Source organism: Enhydra lutris, unplaced genomic scaffold, assembly GCF_002288905.1.
Source record: "Enhydra lutris kenyoni isolate GAN:26980312 unplaced genomic scaffold, ASM228890v2 scaffoldscaffold37, whole genome shotgun sequence".
In the NCBI taxonomy this organism is placed as follows: domain Eukaryota; kingdom Metazoa; phylum Chordata; class Mammalia; order Carnivora; family Mustelidae; genus Enhydra; species Enhydra lutris.
This window is the reverse complement of record NW_019154121.1, coordinates 7,845,059-7,869,438: the sequence shown is the minus strand read 5'-3', so window position 1 is coordinate 7,869,438 and position 24,380 is coordinate 7,845,059. Positions and strand designations below refer to the sequence as shown.

The 24,380-nt window shown below is 40.1% G+C and overlaps 1 protein-coding gene across 1 annotated transcript in view; it reads left to right on the top strand.

Annotated features, from left to right (window-relative positions):
• The window catches only part of LOC111154371 (deuterosome assembly protein 1), a gene marked incomplete at its 5' end in the record, with an annotated part of 67,381 nt that extends 48,912 nt beyond the window's left edge, over nt 1-18,469 (top strand). The window contains 3 exons of the mRNA XM_022513920.1: nt 1,637-1,833; nt 8,218-8,332; nt 17,749-18,469. Coding sequence (XP_022369628.1) covers nt 1,637-1,833; nt 8,218-8,332; nt 17,749-17,925 — 489 coding nt within the window. The remainder of the gene's footprint in view (nt 1-1,636; nt 1,834-8,217; nt 8,333-17,748) is intronic.
• Between the last annotated feature and the right edge of the window lie 5,911 nt (nt 18,470-24,380).

The following is a 24,380-nucleotide window of genomic DNA, read 5'->3' as shown; positions in this document are numbered from 1 at the left end:
TCTGCTCAAATGAATATTTTCTTTATGAAGGGCAAAATTTTATAAGACCACATCCTTTGTATGTATTGCAAATCTGCTCTCATTTTAGAATAAACAATCCCTTCTCTTGTAAAGCATAGTACAGATTACTGTTTTATCTGCATTGGTGTATTTCAAATGAGCAAATGTGAAGAGGTATACTTAAGGGTGTATCTCAAATGAGCAAATGTGAAGAGGTATACTTAAGGGCATGGGCCTCCCAAGCAGAGAAATACGTCAAAGATCCTCCTTTTCCAAAGGACATCTTGGTCAATAGCTGTATAAACACATAACCCTTTCTGTATTGTTTTGGGGGAATTCGCCCTTCCGGAGAATTTTCTTTCATTCTAACAATTCATGAGTTTCTGTAACACATTAGGCAGTAAACAGAAAATATAGTAAACAGGCTTGTTCTTTGAAGAAAAAATACAACAAATGGCTAAACATTTTTCATACCTAATATGTATACATTTCTACCCTTCCTTGTTAATCCTGATACTAATATGGTAGTATATGAATAATTTAAAACACGCGGTTCCATCCAAGAAATTGTAATGATTTTATGGGGTGCCTAGCCCATGACATGTCTGCCATGTCAAAGCCTCACATTTAGAAACTTCAAAATAAAGTTCTAAGCCATTTTCATCTATGGTCTTATGGGCTTTTAACCATAGAAGTTCAGAACTTCAAAAATGATACTTTATCTATGTTACACTTTTTGTGCTTAAATATTGCCCTCTGACAACATTAGAAGTATTGTTGAATCAGCAACTGCACGACTCACAGATACCTAAGTCACAGGACTAGAAAAGATTATGTAGACTCATTTAAAGCATTTTTATGAGTTTTCTTGGGAGGATATATCCTGTTTTTTAAAACTTTGCGAGAAAAAATGTTTAGACTCTCCCTGAGAAACTTCTTACGGCATTTAATTCAAAAAACACTGGAAATCTTTGTTCTTGCTCTAAACCTCTCATCTTATGATTTAAACATGTGTCTCATTCTCTTCTTAAGACCCATTAAAAACTGGGGTGGGGGGTGCTGATACCAGATAGTAGAACTCCATCATGAAGCCGCACTCCTCAAAACTACGGTACTGGGACCATCTCAGCTGTTAGATCTTTGCTTTTAAAATGGTCCAGAAGCAGACTCTAGTCTATATGGATTTTGTATATAATTTGTTGCATCACCCAACAGTGGGGAAGCAATATGTGATTTTCTCTAATGACATGTGTTCTTGTCATCAGAAAAAAAGTCCTTCAAAATTGAAATGTATATTTATTCTTGTTCCATTATTAACACCAGAAGGCATACCCCATAGACATGAAAACTCTTAAATCCAGCTAATCTGTTCTAGATACAGAGAATGCTAATGCATACATGAACATGGACACTAGTGTATGCACTGCTTTTCTGGGGATGTGTTCAGTGGCAGCCGTCAAGGAGTACCTGTGTTGTGAGGAGGTGAGGGGAGAAGGGCCTTAGGAAGTACAGAGGAGTAGATCCGTATCTTTGGACTCCAGTGGAAGATCCCTTCCAACAGACGTGTTTAAACGCACAGAATATATGCATCACTTATAAGGAACAGTTTTTTCAGTGATTTTTTTTTATTCTTTAGACTATGGACTTCACTAACAGGGAACATTCAAGGCATACATCTATTAACAAACTGGAACATGAGAATGAAAGGCTCCGAAATGATCTTGCAAAACTTCGTGCCAATGGCAAATCAGCATGGGCTAACCAAAATACCTATGAGGAAATGGGACAGTACACCTATCAAAACCAAATAAAAATGGAAAAACATGAAGATAGGTATGTTAACTCTCTTATATAAGGACACAAATGTATGCACATTTAATAGAAATGAATTTTGAAAAAATTCAAAATAGGATTTTGTAAACTTGCTCTTCAGTTGTTTAAAATTTTATTTTACAGTGATACTGCATAGTATAGATCTGTTGTTTTATGTGAAATTCTGTGAGGTTGATAGCTTTCAAAATCTAACAGGGAAATGGGTAGTGTTACAGTGAATTTTTGTCTCTTCAGACCCTTCTTAGATACTGATGTAGCAATAAAATATATAAACAGATATCTTATTTTTAATGTCAAAAGAAAAACTAGATTTTCATATGTTACATATATTGTTCAAACAAAGTAGAAATATAGGACTATGTCACTTCTGACTCACTTCAAAATATACACTTTATACCGACACTCCAACAGTAGCAACAAACCAGTGATTGCTTCCTAGGGAAAGAATTGGACAATGGGTAGGAGGTTTCCCCTGAGTGAAGAGAAGCATATGGGGAATTAATATCTGCTAGCCACAGGATCCCTTTTAAAGTGCCTTAGTTCAGAATTTAAGTAAATATGTCAACTATAAAATCAGACTAATTTATTCAACTTTAATAAAATATTTATGGAATCAAATCTGTCTCTGGAGACTTTTTTGTCTTTCTCCAGATTTGGAAAATTCTCAGCAAAATAAACAAGCTTTTTTTCTCACAGGACAGCTCTGAGTTATTAATATGCTAGTGTACATTGTGAGGGTCAAGAAGGGGTGTAGTGTGCAACACTCCCCAAACTCATTTAATATCAGATTTATTAACATTTTGTGGTGCCACAAAATGGTGAATTGATAGGACCAAACTTCAATACAATTTTAGCTCAAGAACTCATAGTACTTAGCAGGAAGACCTCACATACTGTCTTCATATAACATAATATTTACAACCTTGGGAAATTTATGGAAACTTTGTTATCCTCAATTTCCAATCAATAAATAGGGATAATAATTGTAAGTTTCTTTGCAAGAATTGGAGAAGAACACATAGTTCCATGTAAAACAAGTATTTCCATAAATGTTAGCTATTCTTATTGATATTATTATTACTAACAAAATTGTTAGCCTTTAGAATAATATGAATACTTCTTCAACAACTCACAGTGCCTAAAAAGTTGGTGTTGATGGCCAAATGGCTGAATCTGACATTTCCTCAGAGATAGGTGGGGTGAAGGAGGGGTGAAGCCAGGCTCATCCTTGTAACTAAGCATGCCCAGTTCTACAGGTGGATAAATGCATAAATCCATGGGACATACCAAAAAATATGTCTGTTCAACATTCTTGTGGATGTTGTGTATGTCTCTCCTACTGGTATCACCTCATCCCTGTACATGTTAGAGGATATGTCCTAATCGGATGCAAGAAATGGCCACCTTTCAAAAGTGCTAAATTAATAGACTTTAAGTAGTTCAGGAAGGAAATGAGGACAGACTGGCTGCTACCCAAAAAAAAAAAAAAAAAAATTGATGGCAGGATGCTGGTCAGGGCAGAGGTTGGGGACCTGGGGGCGGGGGTGCAGATAAATGGAACAGATCACTGAGACATGACTGTGGGCCAGTTCTCTGGTGAATGTGCCCATGTGCTGGCCAGTAGAATCGAAAGTCTGTCCAAAAGGGGTCTCATTTTGATTGTGGCACAAAAGTATATTTTCTAATATGGAATAAACCCTTCTTGAAGTGCTCCCCTACTATACAGATTTCTCAGTGGGTCAAATCACAAACCCATGTATACTTTTTTTTTCCCCCTTGGCAAGAGAAAAGCAAACCCCTAAAGATATGATAAAGGGTCTTCCTGTGGATCTTAGCCAGAACTGACCTGGATGGAGCCCCCATTAGGGGCAGAACACTGTTTCCTGGTCTTGCTTGTTGGGAATAACTCTGAAAGCCTTAGATGACAGTACCAGGAGTTGTTATTTAAAAGACAGTTACTTTGCCTTTTATTATTTTTAAAGAAGTAATTTTATTGTTTGGATTGCCCCCTTTTTGCTTTGTTAGACAGCACAGAATGTGTTAAAAGCGCCTAACAAAAATAAGATAGTAGGGGATACAGAAAGCAACACGAGGTAAAGTGCTCAGCAGGAGATTATCTTAATAAGCGGTTTGGACCTACTATTTCTGCTGCAGACCCTTGTGTCCTGCCAGCCTCATCTGTTGAAAGTTTCATTAAATTAGTTTTAATGCCTTGTCTGATTTCAGTGTTCTCCAGTGACCTGATTTTTAAAAGAAACAGCATTTCAAATGTTCTGAATAAATTATTACCATGTAGAACCCACTATGGGGAAAGCGTTGTTGAGTTGCAAGGACAGCGGGCTCAGCAGTAGAGAGCTGTAAAGTACATGTCTATTAATTTTAGCAAGTGAAAAATGAAATGTTCCTTCTTTCCCTCACAGCACAGCTCAGTGAAGCCAAATAGCAAAAGCTCTATGTACTCGTGAGACATAAAAATCATCAGAAAACACTGAGTCATATTTACATAGCAATGGCTAATGCGGTGAGGTCTCATTAAACTATTTTAGAAAGGAGAAAGCTTTTAGGTACAAGTATATGAAGAAAGTATTCCACAAAAAAATTTTTAAAAGACTTTATTGATTTATTTGTCAGAGAGAGCGCACAAGCAAGGGGAGCAGCAGGCAGAGGGAGCAGCAGACTCCCCGCTGAGCAGGGAGCCTGATGCGGAACTCCATGCCAGGACCCTGGGATGATGACCTGAGCCAAAGGGAGATGCTTAACCGATTGAGTCACCCAGACGTCCCCCACAAAATTTTTAAGTCTGATTTTTAGCTGCTTCCTCCTTTTAGCTGTGGAAGATTGGCATAGTACATTTTTTTATTTTTTTTATTTTATTTAAATTGGATTAATTAACATATAGTGTATTATTAGTTTCAGAAGCAGAGTTCAGGGATTCATCAGTTGCATACAGCACCCAGTGCTCACATCACATGCCCTCTTCAATGCCCATCACCCAGTTACCCCAGCCCCCCACCCCTCTGGCAACTCTCAGTCTGTTTCCTATGGTTTGTCTCCCTCACTGATTTCATCTTATTTTATTTTTCCCTCCCTTTCCTTGTGATCCTCTGTTTTGTTCCTTAAATTCCACACATAAGTGGGGTGCCTGGGTGGTTCATTGGGTTAAGCCTCTGCCTTCGGCTCAGGTCATGATCTCAGGGTCCTGGGATCGAGCCCCGCATCAGGCTCTCTGCTCAGTGGGGAGCTTGCTTCCCACTCCCTCTCTGCCCACCTCTGTCCCTACTTGTGATCTCTCTCTCTGTCAAATAAATAAATAAAATCTTTTTAAAAAATTCCACATATGAGTGAAATCATATGGTAATTGTCTTTCTCTGATTGACGTATTTCACATAATACATTTTTAAATAATCTTTTATCCACTCAGAAGTAACCCAATTTTTTTTCATTCCTATTAGAATAAGAAGTTCTTCATGCTCATCCACTTAAAATGCAAAGCATTTTAGGATATTCCAACAGAGTTGCTTTCTGATAAGAAAGTTATTCAGCACTTTAAAAAATTATGAATAAGATATAATTGAATTTTGTGAGGATATATTGAATATTTTTAAAGTTTTTAAAAGTTAGAGTTTTGAAGTTTAAGGGTAATTTACAAGCTAATTTTGAATAGTGGTATCCAGAGCGATTAACATGACTAATTTTAATGACACCTCAATTTTGTAATAAAAGGGGTTTCATCTCTATATACAATACGTACTTAAAAGTCAATGTAAAGTTTTAAAGGCTACATCATGTAGAGGAGGGAGTTTAGTGATCATAAATATTAATCATTAAAATTGCTTCAAATCTACTTAAGAAATAAAAAAGATTCTAATATTAAGAAAACCAAAGTTGGTGGGTTTGTCGTAACCACTCTCACAGAGTCCCTTGTCAAGGGATGAATAGTCATTCAGAAGCCAAAAAAGTAAATTGAGAAAATTTTGCACCAAGGTGTTACTGAATAAGGAGCAAAACATAGCAGGCTGAACAGTTGTGGGCCAGGAAATAATGAGTAGTTCGTGGAACGGGGAGCATCACGTGGAGTGCTAGAAGGCAAGGCTGGAAGCAGGCAAATTAGCACTTGTAAAGGGAACCTGTTCATGCTAAGAATATTATCCTGTAGCCCAGGGAAAACTAACAGAGGACCAGGAATAGATGTCCAGTCAGACAACTCTGAAAACTGTGGACAGCTGACTCCATGGCCTCAGAGGCAGAGCTCTGCTCCCACCAACAACTGGGTCCTGTCCTCCTGGCCTAAGCAGGCAGAGGCCTTGGATGAGGGCCTATGGAAAAGCTAACTGAAAAGACCAGCTTGTGAGAAGGAAATAAAAGCCTTCAGAAATAACTTTTAAGAAAGCTTTTAAATTGATAGACTGAGCATTTTTTGCAAGACGGTTTTATGAAGTATTTGAATAGCTGCATTTTAGAAGAAGAACTTTTCAGATATAAAGACGACTTAAAGCAAAAGGATTTTACTCCATAATGTAGTCTTTCCTTTCAATCTCTATATTTTATGGATCTTACAGTAAAAGGCATGTTCACCTATAAGTTTCAGGAATTAACACTGTAAAACTGTATCGATACATCCAAAGCAAAAGGGGTTATCGAGATACTTCTATAGAATATTTAGGACAAATACTTTCCCTGAAATCTTTGTATAATTGAGATTATGAAGAGATATATATTTCTTGAGTCCCTTCTATAATTATCTTATTTTTTCCCACTGTGCTTTGACGTGTAGATGTTACCCTCACTCAATTAAAAGGTTCGGCTGCAGACTCTGTGCAGATGTACCCTGCAATTGTTATAATTCTATCCAAATTGTGGGCTGTTTCATCTTATCGTGCACATCATAAACCACGTTATTTCAGTTTAATTTGCTGTTCTGTTTCCATGGTAATTATGGTTTGGAAGAATGGATTTTTAAAAAGGATATATTTCAAGATCAGTAAAAATGGAAAACATGTTGTGTTTGTTTTTATGTCCTAATTTACAGATGTCTCACTTAACTTTTATTGTTACTTGTATGCACCACTTTGAAAATGTTTACATGATAGGAAAAAAGCCTGTATAGACAGATAGTCTTTGGATAAGAACAGAGAACAGTAATGTGAATTTTTTGCAACTGCAGGAAATTAAAATATGAAGGCTTTGAAAATGGTAAATCAATACCTGTGGAGAATTTGAATAATCAGTAAAAATGAATAAATAATCTTAAGTTGAAGGGATTCTTATGTTTTCATGGGCTTTGATGATTTTGATTGAATTCAACCCCAATTTCATGAATTAATGTTCAGAAAGACATTTATTTGGTCCCAAATAGCTCATATTGTTAGGACCTCTTTATGTAAAATTTTATGGGAAATTGGTTCGGTTTTTTGCTTTGTTCTTCCTTTGTTTAGTCAGCATACCAAAATTTAAAATCTCACTGGTTTTTTTATTCAGTCTTCTACCTTCTATTTTAGTACAAACAACCAATTCTGTACTGTACATTTCATCCCAATTGTGGAGTTCATTTCTCCCAACAACCCACTTTTTATCAAAGAAAAAATTAAAGTCCCAGAAAGACATAATTTCCTGGTCAAGGTCATAAAACTACTAAGTGTGGAAGAATTTAGGAGATGATACAAATTGAAAAAATGTTACAAATTCTTCTTTTTTAATGATTTTATTGAGAGAAATAGAGAAAATGCATGAGCAGGAGGGAGGGGCAGAGGGAGAAGCAGACTTCTTGCTGGGCAGAGAGCCCAGCTCAGGACTTGATCCCAGGACCCCCGGATCCTGATCTGAGCTGAAGGCAGACACTTAACTGACTGAGCCACCCAGGCACAGCAAAATGTTGCAAATTATTAAGCCCTGTAGAAATTAGTATTGTACAAGGACTTATTTTAGCATTAAAAAAAAGCAGCATAATTCTCTTAAGAAAGCCAGCAAGGTTAAGTGAAATAGAGAATACAAAAAGAGGATTATTTAGAATTGTCAAGGGCATCAGTGTGAGCTGTTCTGAGATTCTTCCCAAACTGGTATCATGTTATTGAATTAAATGGCAAAGACACCCAAAAGTAAAACACAGAAATCGTGTTACTGTGTTTCTTATTGCCTGCAATCCAGGCAATAAGAATAGAAGAATATTTTTAACAATTACTAAGTTTCCGGTTCACTATTAATCATTAGAAATGACTCATCAGGAAGATGATTTTCAATGAGATACCGAGATAAGAAGCCCAAAGTTTTTGTGCTTCCCCCCGCCCAGCCACCACATTTAGACATCGGAGAAACTTAGATCCTTAGCCGCGAGAATAAGCAGTGTCCTTGGCATAGCAGTAAACGAGGACCATCCTTCTCTTCTAGACTTAGCCAAGATCGTGAGCCAAACCGAAGTGTGACACCTCCTCTACCACCTTTGCCATTTCAAACCAAAGAAATGACAAGTCCCCTGGTTAGTGACGATGAAGTGTTCCCATTGGTGAGTGGCTTGTTTTTTTCCTTTAGGGAGTGATTACTCTTACACTGATACCTATATACTGATGTACACATTAAAAAAAAAAAGTTGCTCCTTGGATTGGACTCCAAGGTGGGTCTGCGAGTCATCTGGCCATGCCTTTCCTTAGAAGGAAAAGAGATCCATAATGTTCCATGAAGTGTTTCTGTCTCTGGCTATTACCCTCTAGTGCAGGCCAGAATTACTGGTGAAAATTTTAAAATTTTAAAAATTCAAATTTTTAAAAATTCAAATGCTTAGGACTCATCCTTTGATACTCCATGAGCCCTCAATGATCTGCCTATTTTAAAGAGCAACAAATGATCTTTTATGCCAGTTTTATTTTTTTTCTTTTTAAATTTTTTTCTTTTTTAGATATTTTATTTATTCATTTGAGAGAGAGAAAGAGCAAAAGCAGGGGGAGAGGTAGAGGGAGAGGGAGAAACAGACTCTCTGCTGAGCTGGGAGCCCGATGTGGGACTCAATCCTAGGACCCTGGGATCATGACCTGAGCCGAAGGCACACACTTAACCGTCTGAGCCACCCAGGCATCCCTTTATGCCTGTTTAAAAAAAAAAATCTTTTTATTCACTCTGACATACATACAGAAATATGCACAATCAGAATTGGACAGCTTGATGAGTTATCACAGAGGGAACATCCGTGTAACTAGCATGCAAGTAACAAACAGAACATTGGTGACACTCGGGAAGCACCTCTCGCATTCCATTCCAGTCACCCCTTCCATTTGCTCCTAAGGTAACCACTACCCTGACTTTCAATGTCACGAATTAGTTGTGGCCTTTTGTAAATTTTATGTAAATGGTATCATACTATATGTGTTCTTTATGTCTGGCTTCTTTTACTCAACATTACTTCTGAGGTCCATCATCCACATTGTTTTCTATGGCTGTAGTTGATCTATTTTGGTTTCACTATAGTAGTCCATTGTACATAAATGCTACGTGGGAGAAGACTACAATTTATCCATTTTGCTGTTGGCATGCATTTGAGTTATTTCCTGCTTGGGAATATTACAAATAATACTGCTAAATACATTCTCACATGTGTTTTTGGTGCACATGTGTACACGTTTCCATTGTGCATATTCCCGAGAGTGGAATTGCTGGGTCAGGGGGTATTCATAAGGTCAGCTTTAGGAGGGAATGCCACCTGGTTTTCCTAATTGTTTGAGCCAGTTAATACCCCGATAAGTAGTATATGAGTGTTCCTGTTATATATTCTTTCCAACACTTGGTATTATCAGTCTTTTTAATTTTAGTATTCCTGGTCAGTGTGTAGTAACTTCCTATTGCGGTTTTAGTTATGTGTCTGGTGAATAATGAAGCTGAGCTCCTTTTCATGTATTTACTGGCCATTTTGGTATTCTCCTTTGTAAAATGTCTGTTCAATTTCCTCGCCCAACTTCCTGTTGGACCACCTTTATTCTCATTGATTTGTAGGAGTTCCTTCTATATTCTGGATATAAGCCCTTTGTTGGTTATATAAATTTCAGATATCTTCTCCTACTCTTACTTGTTTCTTCACTTAATAATATCTTTTGGTAACCAGAAGTTCCTAATTTTAATACACTCAAACTTCTATGGTTAACATTTTTGGTATCCTATTTAAAACTTGGCTTGTCCCAAAGTTATAAAAATATTATCTTCTAGAACCTTTGGCTCTTTACCTTTCATATTTACATTTACACCTGAAATCAATTTTTGCATATGGTGCAAGGTAGTATTCTCAAACCCTTTTCCCATGAAAATATTCAATTGAATTTGCACATGTTTTCCATTCCTGTAGATGCTATTGAATTTTCTGTATCCAGAATCAAACTAATGACAGTTTGTTTTCTACTTTCATATCTTTATACCTTTTTTCTCACTTTATTATTCTAAGGCCTCCTCCAGTAAATGTTGAGTAGGAGAAGTGGTACAGACAGTATCCTTCTCTCATTCTCAGTTGAAAAGAGAAAGCTTTCAGTAGTCCACCATTATGTATGATATTTCTATAGGTATTTTATAGATTCCTTCGAAAAGATTATGGAAATTCCCTTTTATTCCTAGATTGCGAACTTTGTTCACGAATTAATATGGAATTTTATCAAATGTTTTTACTGCTTCTTTTGAAATGACCGAAAGAAAATAAAATAAATGACCATATAATTTTTCTCTTCTGTTTGGTTAGTATGATATCTTTTCTTGTTAACCCAACCTCGAATTCTTGGAATAAACTCCACTTGATTACTGTATTTGGTCTGTTCATATTGGCTTAGAATTTTTGCTTTGTGTTCACTAGAGAAATTAGCCTGTATATTCCTTTGCTGTCCTTGTCAGCATTATGCTGACCTCATAAAACAGGGGGAAAGGTTCTTAATTTCATATTCTTCTATTTCTTCATTTTCCTTGACTTTCTGCATTGGTTTCTATACATAAAAGAGCCACCTCTCCCTGTCTCAAGAAAATGGTCTCCGATAGGTTGATTTCAGTCTTTTATTTTTCAAGTCTTGAATTTTCGTTTGATTCTTTTTTACATTTTCTAGTTCTGTGCTGAAATTTTCTGCCTTATGATTTAATTTCTTGAACATAATAATCACGGGGTTTCTTAAAGTAGGTATTTACCTCAGAAAGTAACTAGTATTACTTTTACCAATTGCGTTCACTTGTATTCAAAGTGTATTATGTAATTTTTCAGCACCTCCCCATGATATACTCATATTGGACACAAATTATAAACAATGGCTACAACAGAAAATGTTTAAACTGGATGGGTATCCCATGAGTACTTTTCTGGAATCTATCCCCTTCTTTTGGAAGCAAGATTTAAGCTCTAATGGAAAGAGAAGACTTAAAACCATTAACTCTTGAAGCCTTGAAATGCTCTTCTGTGTTCACGTCTACCTAAAATGCCAGAATTGTTTGAACAGAATAAAATCTCATATCGACAAAGACACTAAACTTCCTGATTTAAGCTACGGGAACCACTAAGGGGATTTAGCAAATTCTGTATCAACAAAATTTGGATCTTTAAGGACTCCAAAGTAAGCATTACCCCAGGGAAAGCAAACATGATGAATTGCTAAATGTTCTAATGTCAGCAGTTGTTAGCATTGTAGGATCGTTCATTTCTTCTCAAATATCACCTCATCCGAGCGGCCTGGGCAACCAACCAACCAGAGCACTTCCCTCTTTATTCCCTGACCCCTCGTCCTGGTATTGGTTTTGTTCATAGCACTTCACCATAAGACATTTTACGTCTGCTTGTGTGTTTGCCTCCCTCCTTTAGAATTTAAGCTCCATGAAAGTAGGGATTTTTTCTTTGTTTACCATTGTAACCCCTGCACCTAAAATAGTGTGTAGCACTAGTAGGCACATAAAAAGCATATGAGATCATCTGTTTTATTAACTTAATAAGCACTGGGCTTTCTTCTGTCTCTAAAATTCCATGTTAATCCTTTGAGGAAATTCCTAGCTCCACAGTCAGCAGGAAAGAAAATTCTCTACTGTTTTAAGTCTGGGCATGGGGAACTTAATCTGTGATGTTCCCTGAAAGACACAGCCCAGTCCACTCTTCTGGGTCCAGTGGTTCCTCCCCCCGACACACACATCTGCATTTTAACTTCTACGTCAATTCTGTTCCTTCCAAGACCATCAGGAATCTTCTAGCTGCTAATTAAATATGCCTTTAAGAACTCATCTCCTGGGGCACCTGGGTGGCTCAGTGGGTTAAAGCCTCTGCCTTCGGCTCAGGTCATGATCCCAGGGTCCTGGGATCAAGCCCCACATCGGGCTCTCTGCTCCGCAGGGAGCCTGCTTCCTCCTCTCTCTCTCTGCCTGCCTCTCTGCCTACTTGTGATCTCTGTCTGTCTAATAAATAAATTAAATCTTTGGGGGGGAAAAAAACTCATCTCCCTTCATCATTTTTTCTTGAAACTCTCATGTCCTCTGGCTTCTATGACCCTATTCTTCACTGATTTTCCTGCTGTCTTTCCAATTCCTTTTTCCCAGTCTGCTTCCAAGCTTCTGCCTCCTATACATCTCCCTTAAATATTAATGTTCATCATTCAGTCATAAAATACGCATATATTATAAGCATCAAGTGTATGGCAGGTTCTGTTCTAAACACATCTTTGATGAGACAGGTCTACAGTCTGGCAAAAGAGAGTAACGCCCCCCACCCTGCCAAAAAATGGATGAATGGATTAACAAATAGTGTTCCAGATACACAGTGGAATACTGTTCAGCCATAAAAAGGAGTGAAGTAGTGATACATACTACAATGTGTTGGGTGAACCCTCAAAACACTAGGCTAAGTGAGAGCAATTGGCCCCAAAAGATCATATATTTTATGATTCCACCTATATGAAGGGCTGAGATTAGGTGAATCATAGAAACAGGATGCAGATTGGTGGTTACCAAGGGTAGCAAGGGGAGCGGGGAATGGGAATCAGTGGCTTAATGGGTTGAGTTTCCTGTCAGGAGGATGAAACTATTTTGGAACCAGAAAGAGATGGTTGTTGCATAACATTGTGAATGTAAATTGTAAAGGCCACTGAGTGATTCATTTTAAAATGGTTTTATTTGATGTGCATTTTACCTCAAAAAAGGGTGAGGACAATTAATGACTGGAAACAAAGGAATATAAAAAAAATCAAATAGTGATAAATTGTATGACAAAAAGAGAAGCCAGTGATGTGACAGGAAGTAACAGGAGTGTGAGAGATTACTTTCAGTTACATGGCCTGGAAAATGCAGAGGGGACACTGAGGGGACCTAAATTAAGTTGAGACCTAAATTAACAACAACAACAACAAATGATCTAAAGATCTGGAGGAGGAGGTCTGCAGGCAGAGGGAGTCCCTGGTGCAGATCTGTAAGGCAAGATCAAGTTTGTTAAGTTTGAGAACCAGTCAAGGAGTGGGTGGAAGAGTCTGGACCTAGGAGGAGAGAGAGGGTGGAATGAAATGGGGACAGAGAAGTATTCAGAAGAAAAGATCTGTAGAGACTATAGGCCAAGGGAAGGAATTTGAGTTTTGTTTTTAAAATGTCTTTTAAGAAGACCCTCTTGATTGCCAAATAAATAATAAATTATAGAGGGGCAAATGTAGGAATGGGGAGAACAATTTTCAGGCTATTTCAGTAGTCAAGGCAAGAGATGACGGTGCTGGCTTGGTTATGGTGGAGAGAGAGAAACATCTGGGATCTGGGAAATGTGGTGGAGAGCACACCCGACTGACAGGCGGTTGGCTCTGAGGGGTGAGGGAAAGAGAGGACTCTGAGATGACTCCTAGGATGGCATCCTGAGCACGGGATGGATGCTAGTGCCATGTGCAGACATAAAAGACAAGGGGAAGGAGCAGGGTGAGATAAAGCCATGATTTCTAGATAGGGCACTTACATTCAAAATGTTTATTAGACATGCAATGGGGATATCAGATAGGTGTTGGGATATGGGACTCTGGTATTCCAGCAAGAGATCAGAGCTGGAAACAAAATATGGGAGTAATCAGCACATGGCTGGCATTTAAATCTGTAGGGCTGGATGAGAATACTTTGCAGGGTATAAATGGGGAAACTGTCCTAAGACAAAGCCTCAGACCATAACACTTAGTGGTTCAATGAGAATCTTGAAGGAGAGGAGGAAAAATTGATGGCAAAGGAGGTGGGACCCATGAGCAACAAGGTTCATTTGCAGAAACAGCCACCGACAAGATACGAAGGAATAGAATCCACAGTAGAGGTAGAAGTAAGAGTCTCTGAAACTGAGTATGGCCTAAAATATGGCTAGAGGTGCAAAAGGGTGTGGAGAGATGAGGGAGCTCCCTCCTGAGAAGGAGGCACCAGGTGATGAGTGAGAAAGTGAATATCCCAGGGAAGGACAGTAGGACGGTCAGGCGGTGTTAACTAACCATCTGACATTTGTGGTCATGCACTCCAAGTGCAATCAGTCCCCGAAGTGATATAATCCCCACCTGCCCATCTACCTGCCCCTCAGGTGCAGGCATGGCTCAGGCTGTTTATTTAGGCCTGGGTTTTACCCAGTCCCTAGGACAGAGACAGGATACGGGCAGGGGGCGGGGAGGATGGGGGACAAGTTTCTGAATGGTTATAAGGATGGATCTGGAATATAAGCAGAGTTAGAAGGGGATGAGTGACGTGACAAAGTGGGAATACTAGACTAAGCTGGAAGGATAGCAGACGGGTTGCTGAAAATCTTCATTAATAAATAATGTGGTTATCATTGCTGACAAGGTAGAGAACATGAACATGGGATGGGGGCCTGAAATGAAGTTCTCTCCAAGATCCCATTTTTGAACTGCTTTTTTTTATTTGCATGTCTTCGATGACTTCAATCAGACTCAGGGCTTTAATTATCTATAACTTTGAAATATCTCTGATCCAGACCTATCTTTAGAGATCTGGACTGATCACCTATTGCATCTTCTACGTGACAATCTGAGTCCCACGTCACCTCTAATTCAGCATTATTTAAAATCAAATGCACTTACTCAGTTCATATGTTAATCTAAAAATTTTGTTTAAAATATACTCTGCCCAAATCTGTGCTAGAACCTGGGGAATCGAAAATAAGAAAGACCTTAACCCTAATGGGCCCCTTTTACTGTTTTATTTTTTCTCAGTAAATGGCATTGATGTCACCCACTCATCAGTCAAGCCAGAAGTTAGGAAGTCGCCCGTCTGAGATCAGGTTTCCTAGACTCTGAGATGGAGATTCTTATGAAAGTGATTTACTGAAGGTCGTATTCTCGACAGAAGGAGAGTCAGGGAAGCAGTCTAAGGGAGGGGAGAAAAGCTAAACAAGGGCGAGGTCTCAGCAAGAGCTTAGCTTGGCCTGGTCTCACCAGGAGCTTGGAGCTTGACTTGCACGACAGAGTAGGTTCCCCTGGAGACAGGAAGTCGGGCGTTCTGTGCCTTGTGTCCATCAGTCCTTGCCTCTGGGAGGAGAGGGAATGGGCTGAAGGGGCTACTGCAACTTCTTGAATGAGGCAGGAGGCTCCTTCCCAGCTGTGGGTAGGTTTCCAGAGAAGCAACACCCACAGCAGCTGGGGAATGGATGTACTAGCCCATTGAAGGGAATCCTCATAGGGCACCAACAGCTTCTGCTACCATATGCCTCTTGAACCACTCAGATCATATTCTCTTCCTATTGTTCATTCCATTCAGGCCTACCTTCTCCAAGCTTCTGGCTGGCCGTAATTTCTGGGAAAGCTTAAGAGGAGGGTTAGTGCAACAAAATACAGGCCTTGATGCTGCAACTGGTCTCAAGGGCTTGACTGCTAGTCATCATCTCTTCACCCATTCTAGACGCCCATGCCCTTGCCAGGATGTGGTTTACTTACAGTTAAAAGTGGGCACGAGGGTATTAAAAGAAATCTCCGTGGCTCATTTGAATATCAGACATGTTCCTTACCACCTCTGTTATGTAGCAATAGTCTTTTTTATCTAAGATTTTCATTATTTATTTGACAAAGAGAGAGCGAGAAAGAGAGAGCATACCCACAAGCAGGGGAAGCAGCAGAGGGAGAGGGAGAAGCAGACTCCCCGCTGAGCAGGTAGCCCAACGTGGGGCTCAATCCTGGGACCCCGGGATTATGACCTGAGCCGAAGGCAGACACTTAATGGACTCAGCACCCAGGTGCCCCATGTAGCAGTAGTCTCTGTGGTGATTAGGGCCAGGTTACCTCTGCTGGGGTACTACCTCTTTTCTGAGCCTCTGCTCTGTCGGAACGAGGTGCCCAAGGTGCCTAGGTGGCGGACAATGCTTTAAGTTTAGTGAGAGTCTTACAGGTCTCTTGTTGGCAGCATTTTCCTCTCTGAGACCAACCACCTTGATACTCAAGATACAAAGACAGAAGGTCCGAATTCTCCAAGTGGGTCAACAGAAATGACAGAGAGTGGAGCCATTCCTCCATCTTCCCTTCTGTTCCCAGATTCCTGTGTTCTACCTGTTGGAAACACAGTAGCGTGTAATAGCCATTGGTTGACTGTCTACACCATATCCCGGAGAAGGGTACCCCATCCTCATGGTATAATTTCCCAGCTAATGCCCCAGCCCTGCCTTCAAGAAGTCTTATCAGGCCAGCATCCTCTAGGTGGTGTTGTATGCAGGAAGTCCAATGAATGCCAAGGTCATGCCCCACTGACATACTCCTCTGCTGCAAATTAGGTTCCTTTAGTATTAATCAGGATCCGACATCAGGAAATAGGTCTCTCTGTGAGTTCTCAGGTAGTGGTCAAGGCCAAGGTCCTTTGGGCAGGAAAAGCAAACCATAGAATACATGTCAGTGCTGGTAAGGATGAAACATTGCCCTTTCCAAGGTGTAAGGGACCCTGTGTAAACTGATTGCCAAGAGGCTTGTTGGTGTCCTTGAGAGATGCTGCCCTGTTAGGAATTCCTCAGCTTTGGTCTCTGTTCCAAGCAGATGAGATACTCAACGGCAACAGCTAGCTTACTTAACCTAGGTGAAAGGCAGACCGCATCATTGGACCCACCTGTAATTTCCACTAGAGTGGCTAAGGACAGAGCTCGATCCAGTCATCCTGTCCACTTCTTAGATGCTCTACCTCAACCAGGGCTCAGCAGCATTACAGAAACTGTTTTTTGACTAGTATAGAGTTTTCTGGCCTTGTTCCAGAATCTTAAAGGCCTTCAATGCAACTTGCCTACTAAACTCACCTGAGGCTACACAAGGCATTTTTTTTTTCTATCAGAGACTCCTCTAGTATGGGATCTGCTAAGTCATTTGGTATAAATTAGGACTTCACAGGTCACAAAGAATTAAATGAACACTCCCATATTACCACAAAGTGTGTAACTGGGCGCTCACGACTATGGCTTTGTCAGCTCTAATTGGACAAACGAGCTGCTTTCCAGCATTAGGGCCTTCCCCATGAGGAAGCTTCTCGTACGGCGACATGCACCATGCTGCCAGCCCTCCCCACCTGGCCAACTCCAGACAGCAATTAGCTCCCTTTTTCCTCCAATCCTTAATTTTTTTTTTTTCCTATTAAGCTTTCCTTGTCCGAGTCTACTATAATCTTCATTTTAGCTTTTTGGAGTTGCCTATTTTCAGGTGAGTAACCTCGGTTTGACAAATTAGTCAAGTATGTTTCAGGCAAGTTCCATGTTGTCCCTGCTTTTGCAGTTGGACACAGTAATATTCATTTCTAGAGCTTTGGAATATAATGGTGCTGTGATGTTTTCGTTCCGTCAGGATTTCCCGAGCAGTCCCTGTATTACAAAGCAGAGAGAGTTTAACGTGGATTATCTCCCTGAGAGTTGCCCTTCGACCATGCCAGGGATGAAGCATGTCTGGAAACAGGAAGGTTTAGAAGGCTTTGTGTTCCTCATCTAACATTTCTTTCTGTCTTTAGTCTCCCCCAGATATAGTCTTCCCAGCCTCTCTGGCTGCACAGCATTTCCTTCTGGAGGAAGAGAAACGAGCAAAAGAATTTGAGAAACTTCTAAATACGCATATTGATGAACTGCAAAGACATACAGAATTTACTCTTAATAAATACACCAAGCTAAAACAAAATCGACACATATGAGCTTTTAAATTCTTTTATTTGCTTCCCCCACCCCAAGAAAAAAAAGCTCTGGCAAAATATTTACAAAGCTGAATAATGAAACTGAGAAATTTTGTTCCGTTTTCTAAGAAATCATTTCTGTTAGGCAGCTAGAAAATATTTTGTTCGATAAAGCTGTTTGTATTTCTACATTTACATAGTAAATTGTTCTGCTGCAGAGTAACGAGAAAATAAACGTTGACTACTCCAAAAGAGATTCGTTTCCCAGTCTAAGGAATATTGTGGAATTCAATATGGGGCTTTTCCCCCACTTGAATAGTGTATACTGAAAACCCATTTCACCTGTAACAACACAAAATGAGGGAAAGGGAATGCCACCTTCCAAATACCAACGCATCGAGCACAGCTCACTTGTTCTAGGTCTGGAAACTCGAGGATTTTTAAGAATGAAAAGACATTATTTTGAGCTTTGTCAACATCCTAAAATTTCTTTTAGGAAAAAAAAAACAGTACAGCTTTACTGGTTTCGCGTTCATCCTTGTAATGTCTCTGTTTTAACACAATGAGACATGAACGAGCTATTTACACACTTAACATATATGTGCCAGCCAGAGATTAAAGCTTTCCTGTTAATGTTAACTACTTCATGGACATGAACAAGATCAAGAAGATATAAAACATTACTGTTGTGACATTCTTCTCTGTAATACCTCTGTTGTTAATATAATAAAGGAATACGAAATTCTGTGGACTGAAAATATAAATGCCAAATCTGTATACGACAGTAATAGCATGGTAGTGGACAATAAAATTCAAGTTACAAACATTGTAAGCATGACAATCCATTCTTTCTTTAAAAATGACATTTATATAAAGATTATGAAAAATCCCTCTATAGTCACTCAAGTAAGTCCTACAGCTTTTATGGTTTTCTTTTTCTCTTCGAAAAGACTAAATCTCAACATACTGAAAGATGAAGTCAAGATGTCTAGATAACAAGTGTCCTTGTCATGCGAGAAATGCAGAGCCCTGTTCCCTTTAGGAGACAGGACCGTGTACAGCTCTTGACATTTGAAGAAAGCCTTCACACCGCAATATTCATTCCAACTCAAAACAAGCCTGTGAAGTCAGCAAGGCTAGAATCCTTGTTCCTGGGAATCCAGCTGTTAAGAAACTTCTAGAATCAGGGTAATCAAGGGAGTCAGAGACGCCTGGCTTTTAATTATTGGCTCCAGCTCTTCCTACTTCCCAGTTACCACCTTTTGTAAGCAAGCAGATGGTGAACAAAGCTTATCCACAGAAGCCCTGTTTCATGACAAAACATCTGAGGGGTACAAAGTCTTCAGTGTACCCAAAAAAGTCTATATGAGGAAAATAACAGAAGTTATGGCGCTTTAAAACTTCTTAGTAATTTCTAGCCTGGATGCAAAATATTTTTCAGTGTTATCTTTAGAAGATGGGAAGAAAAAGTATGTGTTAGGAAAAGGGCATTCCAGAAATAATTCTAAAAGCTTTGTATCCGTAATGCAAATGCAAACAATGCAAAAGCTTAAATACATGTATCTTTATAATTCCCTAAATCTGAATGCCACTTCATTCTTCTCAGTCTGGAGACATGATTAAAAACTGTGTGCTGAAATAAAGTTCTAGCTAGTTCATAGAACTTCGCAGAGTCAAGAGCGCATGAACTTGGAGCACGTCCAGGACTAACAGGGAATTTGCTCCTCTGGATTATTATTTCAAGTCCCTAAGCAAACTTCTTTTAAATCACTAGTTCAGCATTGCACTTAATACGGGCTTTCTTAAAACAGTAGTTTTCAGTATTTTTTTGCTTAACAGCAGGACTCATTGTTCAAAAGGAATCAAATGCTAAAGTCTAGCATAGATATAATCAAGATAAAAAGCAAGCCAGCTCTGTTTGCATGCTGAGAGCAGGGAAGGAACGAGGCCACCCCCCATTCCCCCACCTCCCCCGCTCTCACTGGCTCCTCCTTGGCCACTCCCGTCCTCCAGAGACCAAAGGATACCAGTTATAGCCTCCTCCCTTCTCCAAAAGCCATGTTAGCCCATGATTTAGCTATAACATGATGGAAGGAGGAGAAGGAAAGAAAACAGGGGAAAGACCCAGGAGACCATCTAACACTGGAATTTGGCTCAAGGAAGAAGTGAGACCTGAGTTAACTTTTGCCTCATAATGGCTTCAATATATACTTTAATTTCTCAGTTACTCAGGAGCATATTAACTGGCCTGGGAATTCAGCAAATTTGGCGGAGGGAAGGTGGGCTGCTGGATAATCAGAGGTAACCCCCAATGTCAGTCAAGACAATAGAGAGCTCTGGATTGTCTGTTGACAGAGCTGTTTTGGCTTTGTGGAGCTTGGAGTCGCCCACTTACCAGCCTCCCAAGAGGCAGCCCCAGCTAGGCTCTGACTGTCTCCTCCCACTCTGGGAGAGCCACCAGAGCCAAGCATCCTAGAGGCTGCCTCATTAGAGGTGCCTCCGTGGCAGTTTGTCCAGGTCCCTACTAGGCCTCAACCATGGTTACCCTGGCCCAAGCAATCTAGAATCAGAGTTTCAACAGTGATATGGGGTTATCTCTTCCCCATTCCACTATCTCCGCTAATATCAATTTTCTCTCCATCTATGTGCCTCCTGTCTCTCCATGGGCCCAAAAGATCCTAGAAGAAAGGAGTCCTCTTAGGCTCCCCTGCCTCCCCTGTGCTCCTAGCACAGGTCCTGGCATGGGAGGTGTTTGGTAAGTAGTGATTGATGGGAGGATTGAATCCAGACATGGCTGTGGGGAAGGGGGGATACCTTCAGCAAAGAAAACGAGTAGAGCAAATTTGAGGCAGTTTATGGAAATGACAAAACACAAGATGTAGGAAATTGTCAGCTGCACAAGAGTGCACAGACTATAAGTTTGTCTGAAAGCTGATGGATGTGAGGGGGACCTTCACTCTTCCTTGAGCTCACACAGGACTGCCTGAGTACACATTCCTTTTTATGTTTCAACTATGTCTAGTAGGACTCTGATACAGAACATTTGCCACGGTGCTTCATGGTCGGAGCAAATGAAACCCCGAGAATCCTAGGACTTGAGCAATATGGTAGAAAGTGTATGAGGGATTTGGGCCCAAGGACTTAAAGCCCAGTTAGCAACTGAAACTGTGCCCGACACTTCCAACTCTGTAGCCTAGGGTGTCACCAGGAGCTAAACTCTAAAGGATAAAATATTTAAACTGATAGAAGATTCTTCCTCCTCTAATGAGGTTGCCCTGTGGCCCAGGGATGACAGTGAATGGACTATGGGCCTACTGAGTCCTGGCTGAGGGCAAATCCTGAGGGAAGGTTTTCATGACCTCCAGGGAACTCTCAGGGCAGAGGTGTGCCAGAATATCGGCACGAGTCACAGAAGTCACCCTGGCAGCGTTCAGAAGCTGCCACTCATCACCATCCTCCAACATGGGTCAAGAGGGCTCAGTCCTATAACAAGGATAAACATGAGTCAGAGTCAGGTGGGCCATTAGTGTCATGGTGGCCGACAGTCTCATCACAGAGCAGCACTGCCAGGTAATCCAGAATCACGAGGTTTCAAACAGGGAAGTCTTCAGCAGGGCCACATGTAGAGTGGAGGAGGTGCCCAGAGCCATTAGCTAGCCCCATGACCAGACTAGAAATTCTTAGGTCTTAAAGGTTCTTGATGGTTAGGACAGCTTAGATCTGTTGGAGGCAAATGACTCCCCATACCTTGGCCCCTTGACCTCCAGAAAGGTTCCATTTCCTGATCTGTGATCAGTCATAATACTACTGTGTCCAAAAATGGTTGAGGGTTGAAAGAGGTAATATACAGAAAACAGTTAAGAGTCTGGAACACAGCGAGTACTCAGGAAACGCTAGCTGTTAGCCCTTATTGACATCCTTGTTGCCTCTGAGGCAACAGGTCTGAGCTCAGAAAACAAAATATATCCTCAAAGAACAATGCCATCATTTATTCAAGGCCGTGTGCTAGTACTATAATATAAAGTAAACCTATTTCATCATTAGCAGTTTTATTAAGAAATAATTTACGTGCCATAAATTTCACTCACTTCCAAGGGTATAATTCAGTGATACTTCACTAAATCTACAAAGTTGGGCAATGACCACCACAACCCAATTTGAGATCATTTCCCTCACCCCAAAAAGATCTCTGTGCCCATCTGCGGTCACCCCCTCTCCTCACGCCCAACCCCAGGAAGCCACCAACCTGCTGTCTCTGACATTTACCTGAACATTTCCTACAAATGGATTCATATAATATGTCGATGTTTGCATCTGGCTTCTCTCATTTAGTAGTTTTGGTGGTTTGTATTTTAGCATGCATCAGTATTTTTTTTTTCTGCCTGCTATTTGGTTGTACAAATAAACCATATTTTGTTTATCCATTTCACCCGTTGATGGACATTTATTGTTTCCAGTCTGGGGCTATTCTAAATAAAGCTGTTATGAACATATACCTACAAGTCTGTGTGTGGATATGTTTTCATTTCCATTGAGCCAATTGCTGGGAGGAGAATTTCTGAGTCACATGGTATATTCATTTTGAACTTCTAAGAGAAACTGTCAAACTGTTTTCATAAGTAGCTGTACCATTTTACATTTCTGCTAGCAATGTAGATGCATTCCAAGTCTCCATATCCCCTACCATACTTGTTCCTCTCTGATTATAGTCGTTTCAGTGCATGTGAAGCGCATTCTAGTTTTGATTTACATTTCCCTAATGACTAATCACACTGAGCATCTTTTTGTGGGCTTATTAACCACATTTTTTCGTGACATGTCTATTCAAATCTTTTGTCCATCTTATAATTATTTCTCTTCTTATTGAATGATAAGAATTCTTCATATAGTTCGGATTTAAGTCCTTTATGAGATATCAGATTTGCATAGATTTTCTCTGAGTCTATGGCTTACTTTTCATTTTCCTAATGCTGTCTTTTGAAGTGCATAAGTTTTTTATTTTGAGGTATACAATTCATTTTTTTTCTTGTATGGATTGTGCTTTTGGCATTGTATCTGAGAAATATTTGCCCAACCCAAGATCACAAATATTTTCTTCTGAAAGTTATATAATTGTAAGTTTTACATCAGGTTTGTGACCTATTTTGAGTTAGTGTTTTTGTATTGTGTGGTGTAGGAGTCCAGATTCAGCTTTTCAAATATGGCTGCCATTGTCCCAGAAGCATTTGTTGAAAAAATTCTTTCCCCCATCCTTAGGCCTAAACTACATAGTCTTAATTCTTGTAGCTTTGTACTAAGTTTTGATATTGAAAATTGTAAATCCTCCAACTCACAGGATTCTTTTTTTTTTTTAAGATTTTATTTATTTATTCGGGGGGGGGGATAGAAAGAGAGAGAGCATGAGCAGTGGGGGCAGAGGGAGAGGGAGAAACAGGCTCCCCATTGAGCAGGGAGCCCGACGTGGGACTTGATCCCAGGACCCTGAAATCATGACCTGAGCTGAAGACAGACACTTAACCGATGGAGCCACTCAGGTGCCCCTACAAGTTTGTTTTGGTTGTTTTGGGCCCTTTGTATTTCCATATAAGTTTTAGGACTAGTTTGTCAGGTTCCTGATGTTGCAAAAACAGGACTGCTGGGATTTTGATAGGGGTTAAAATGACAATTCTCTCCAAATTGATCTATGCTGAATCTCAAGTTGGTGAGAATTACCATCTTCATAAGAGAATTGCTGTCTTAGGAGTCCCAGGATGAAGCTCATAGGGAAACACTCTTGGGAAGGCACCCTAGGATAGATGCTACACATTTGACAATTTAAACAGAATCTCTTCCTCCCTCGCCTGCCAAGGAGGGGGGAAATAACATCCCCTAGGATCCAAGTGGTTAGAGGAAACCATACTTATTTTGACACTGACAGTCGATAACTAATCACTAAGATCTCTGCTGGGTCACAAGACCCTGAGGTGTGACTTCCTAAACACCATTCACTCACATAGAACTGATATGGAAGAACCTATCAGAGATAAAACTTATTGGCTCTGCTTGAAACACGCAGAGTTTCAACTCAAACTCTGCGTGTTTCACACAAATGAAAATAAGTTTTCATTTATTTCATCAATATGTCTTTTGTGATGGGGATGCCTGGCTGCTCAGTTGGTTAAGCAGACAACTCTTGATTTTGGCTCAGGTCATGGTCTCTGGGTGCTGAGATTGAGCCCCGCCTTGGGCTCCGCAGTTGGTGGAGAATCTGCTTGAGGATTCTCTCCTTCCCTTTACCCCTTCCCCTGACTTGTGCTCCCTCTCTCTCTCTCTCTCTCTCTCAAATAAATAAATAAATCTTTTTAAAAATATGTCTTCTGGGGCGCCTGGGTGGCTCAGTGGGTTAAGCCTCTGCCTTCAGCTCAGGTCATGATCTCAGGGTCCTGGGATCAAGCCCCTCATCAGGCTCTCTGCTCGGCAGGGAGCCTGCTTCCTCC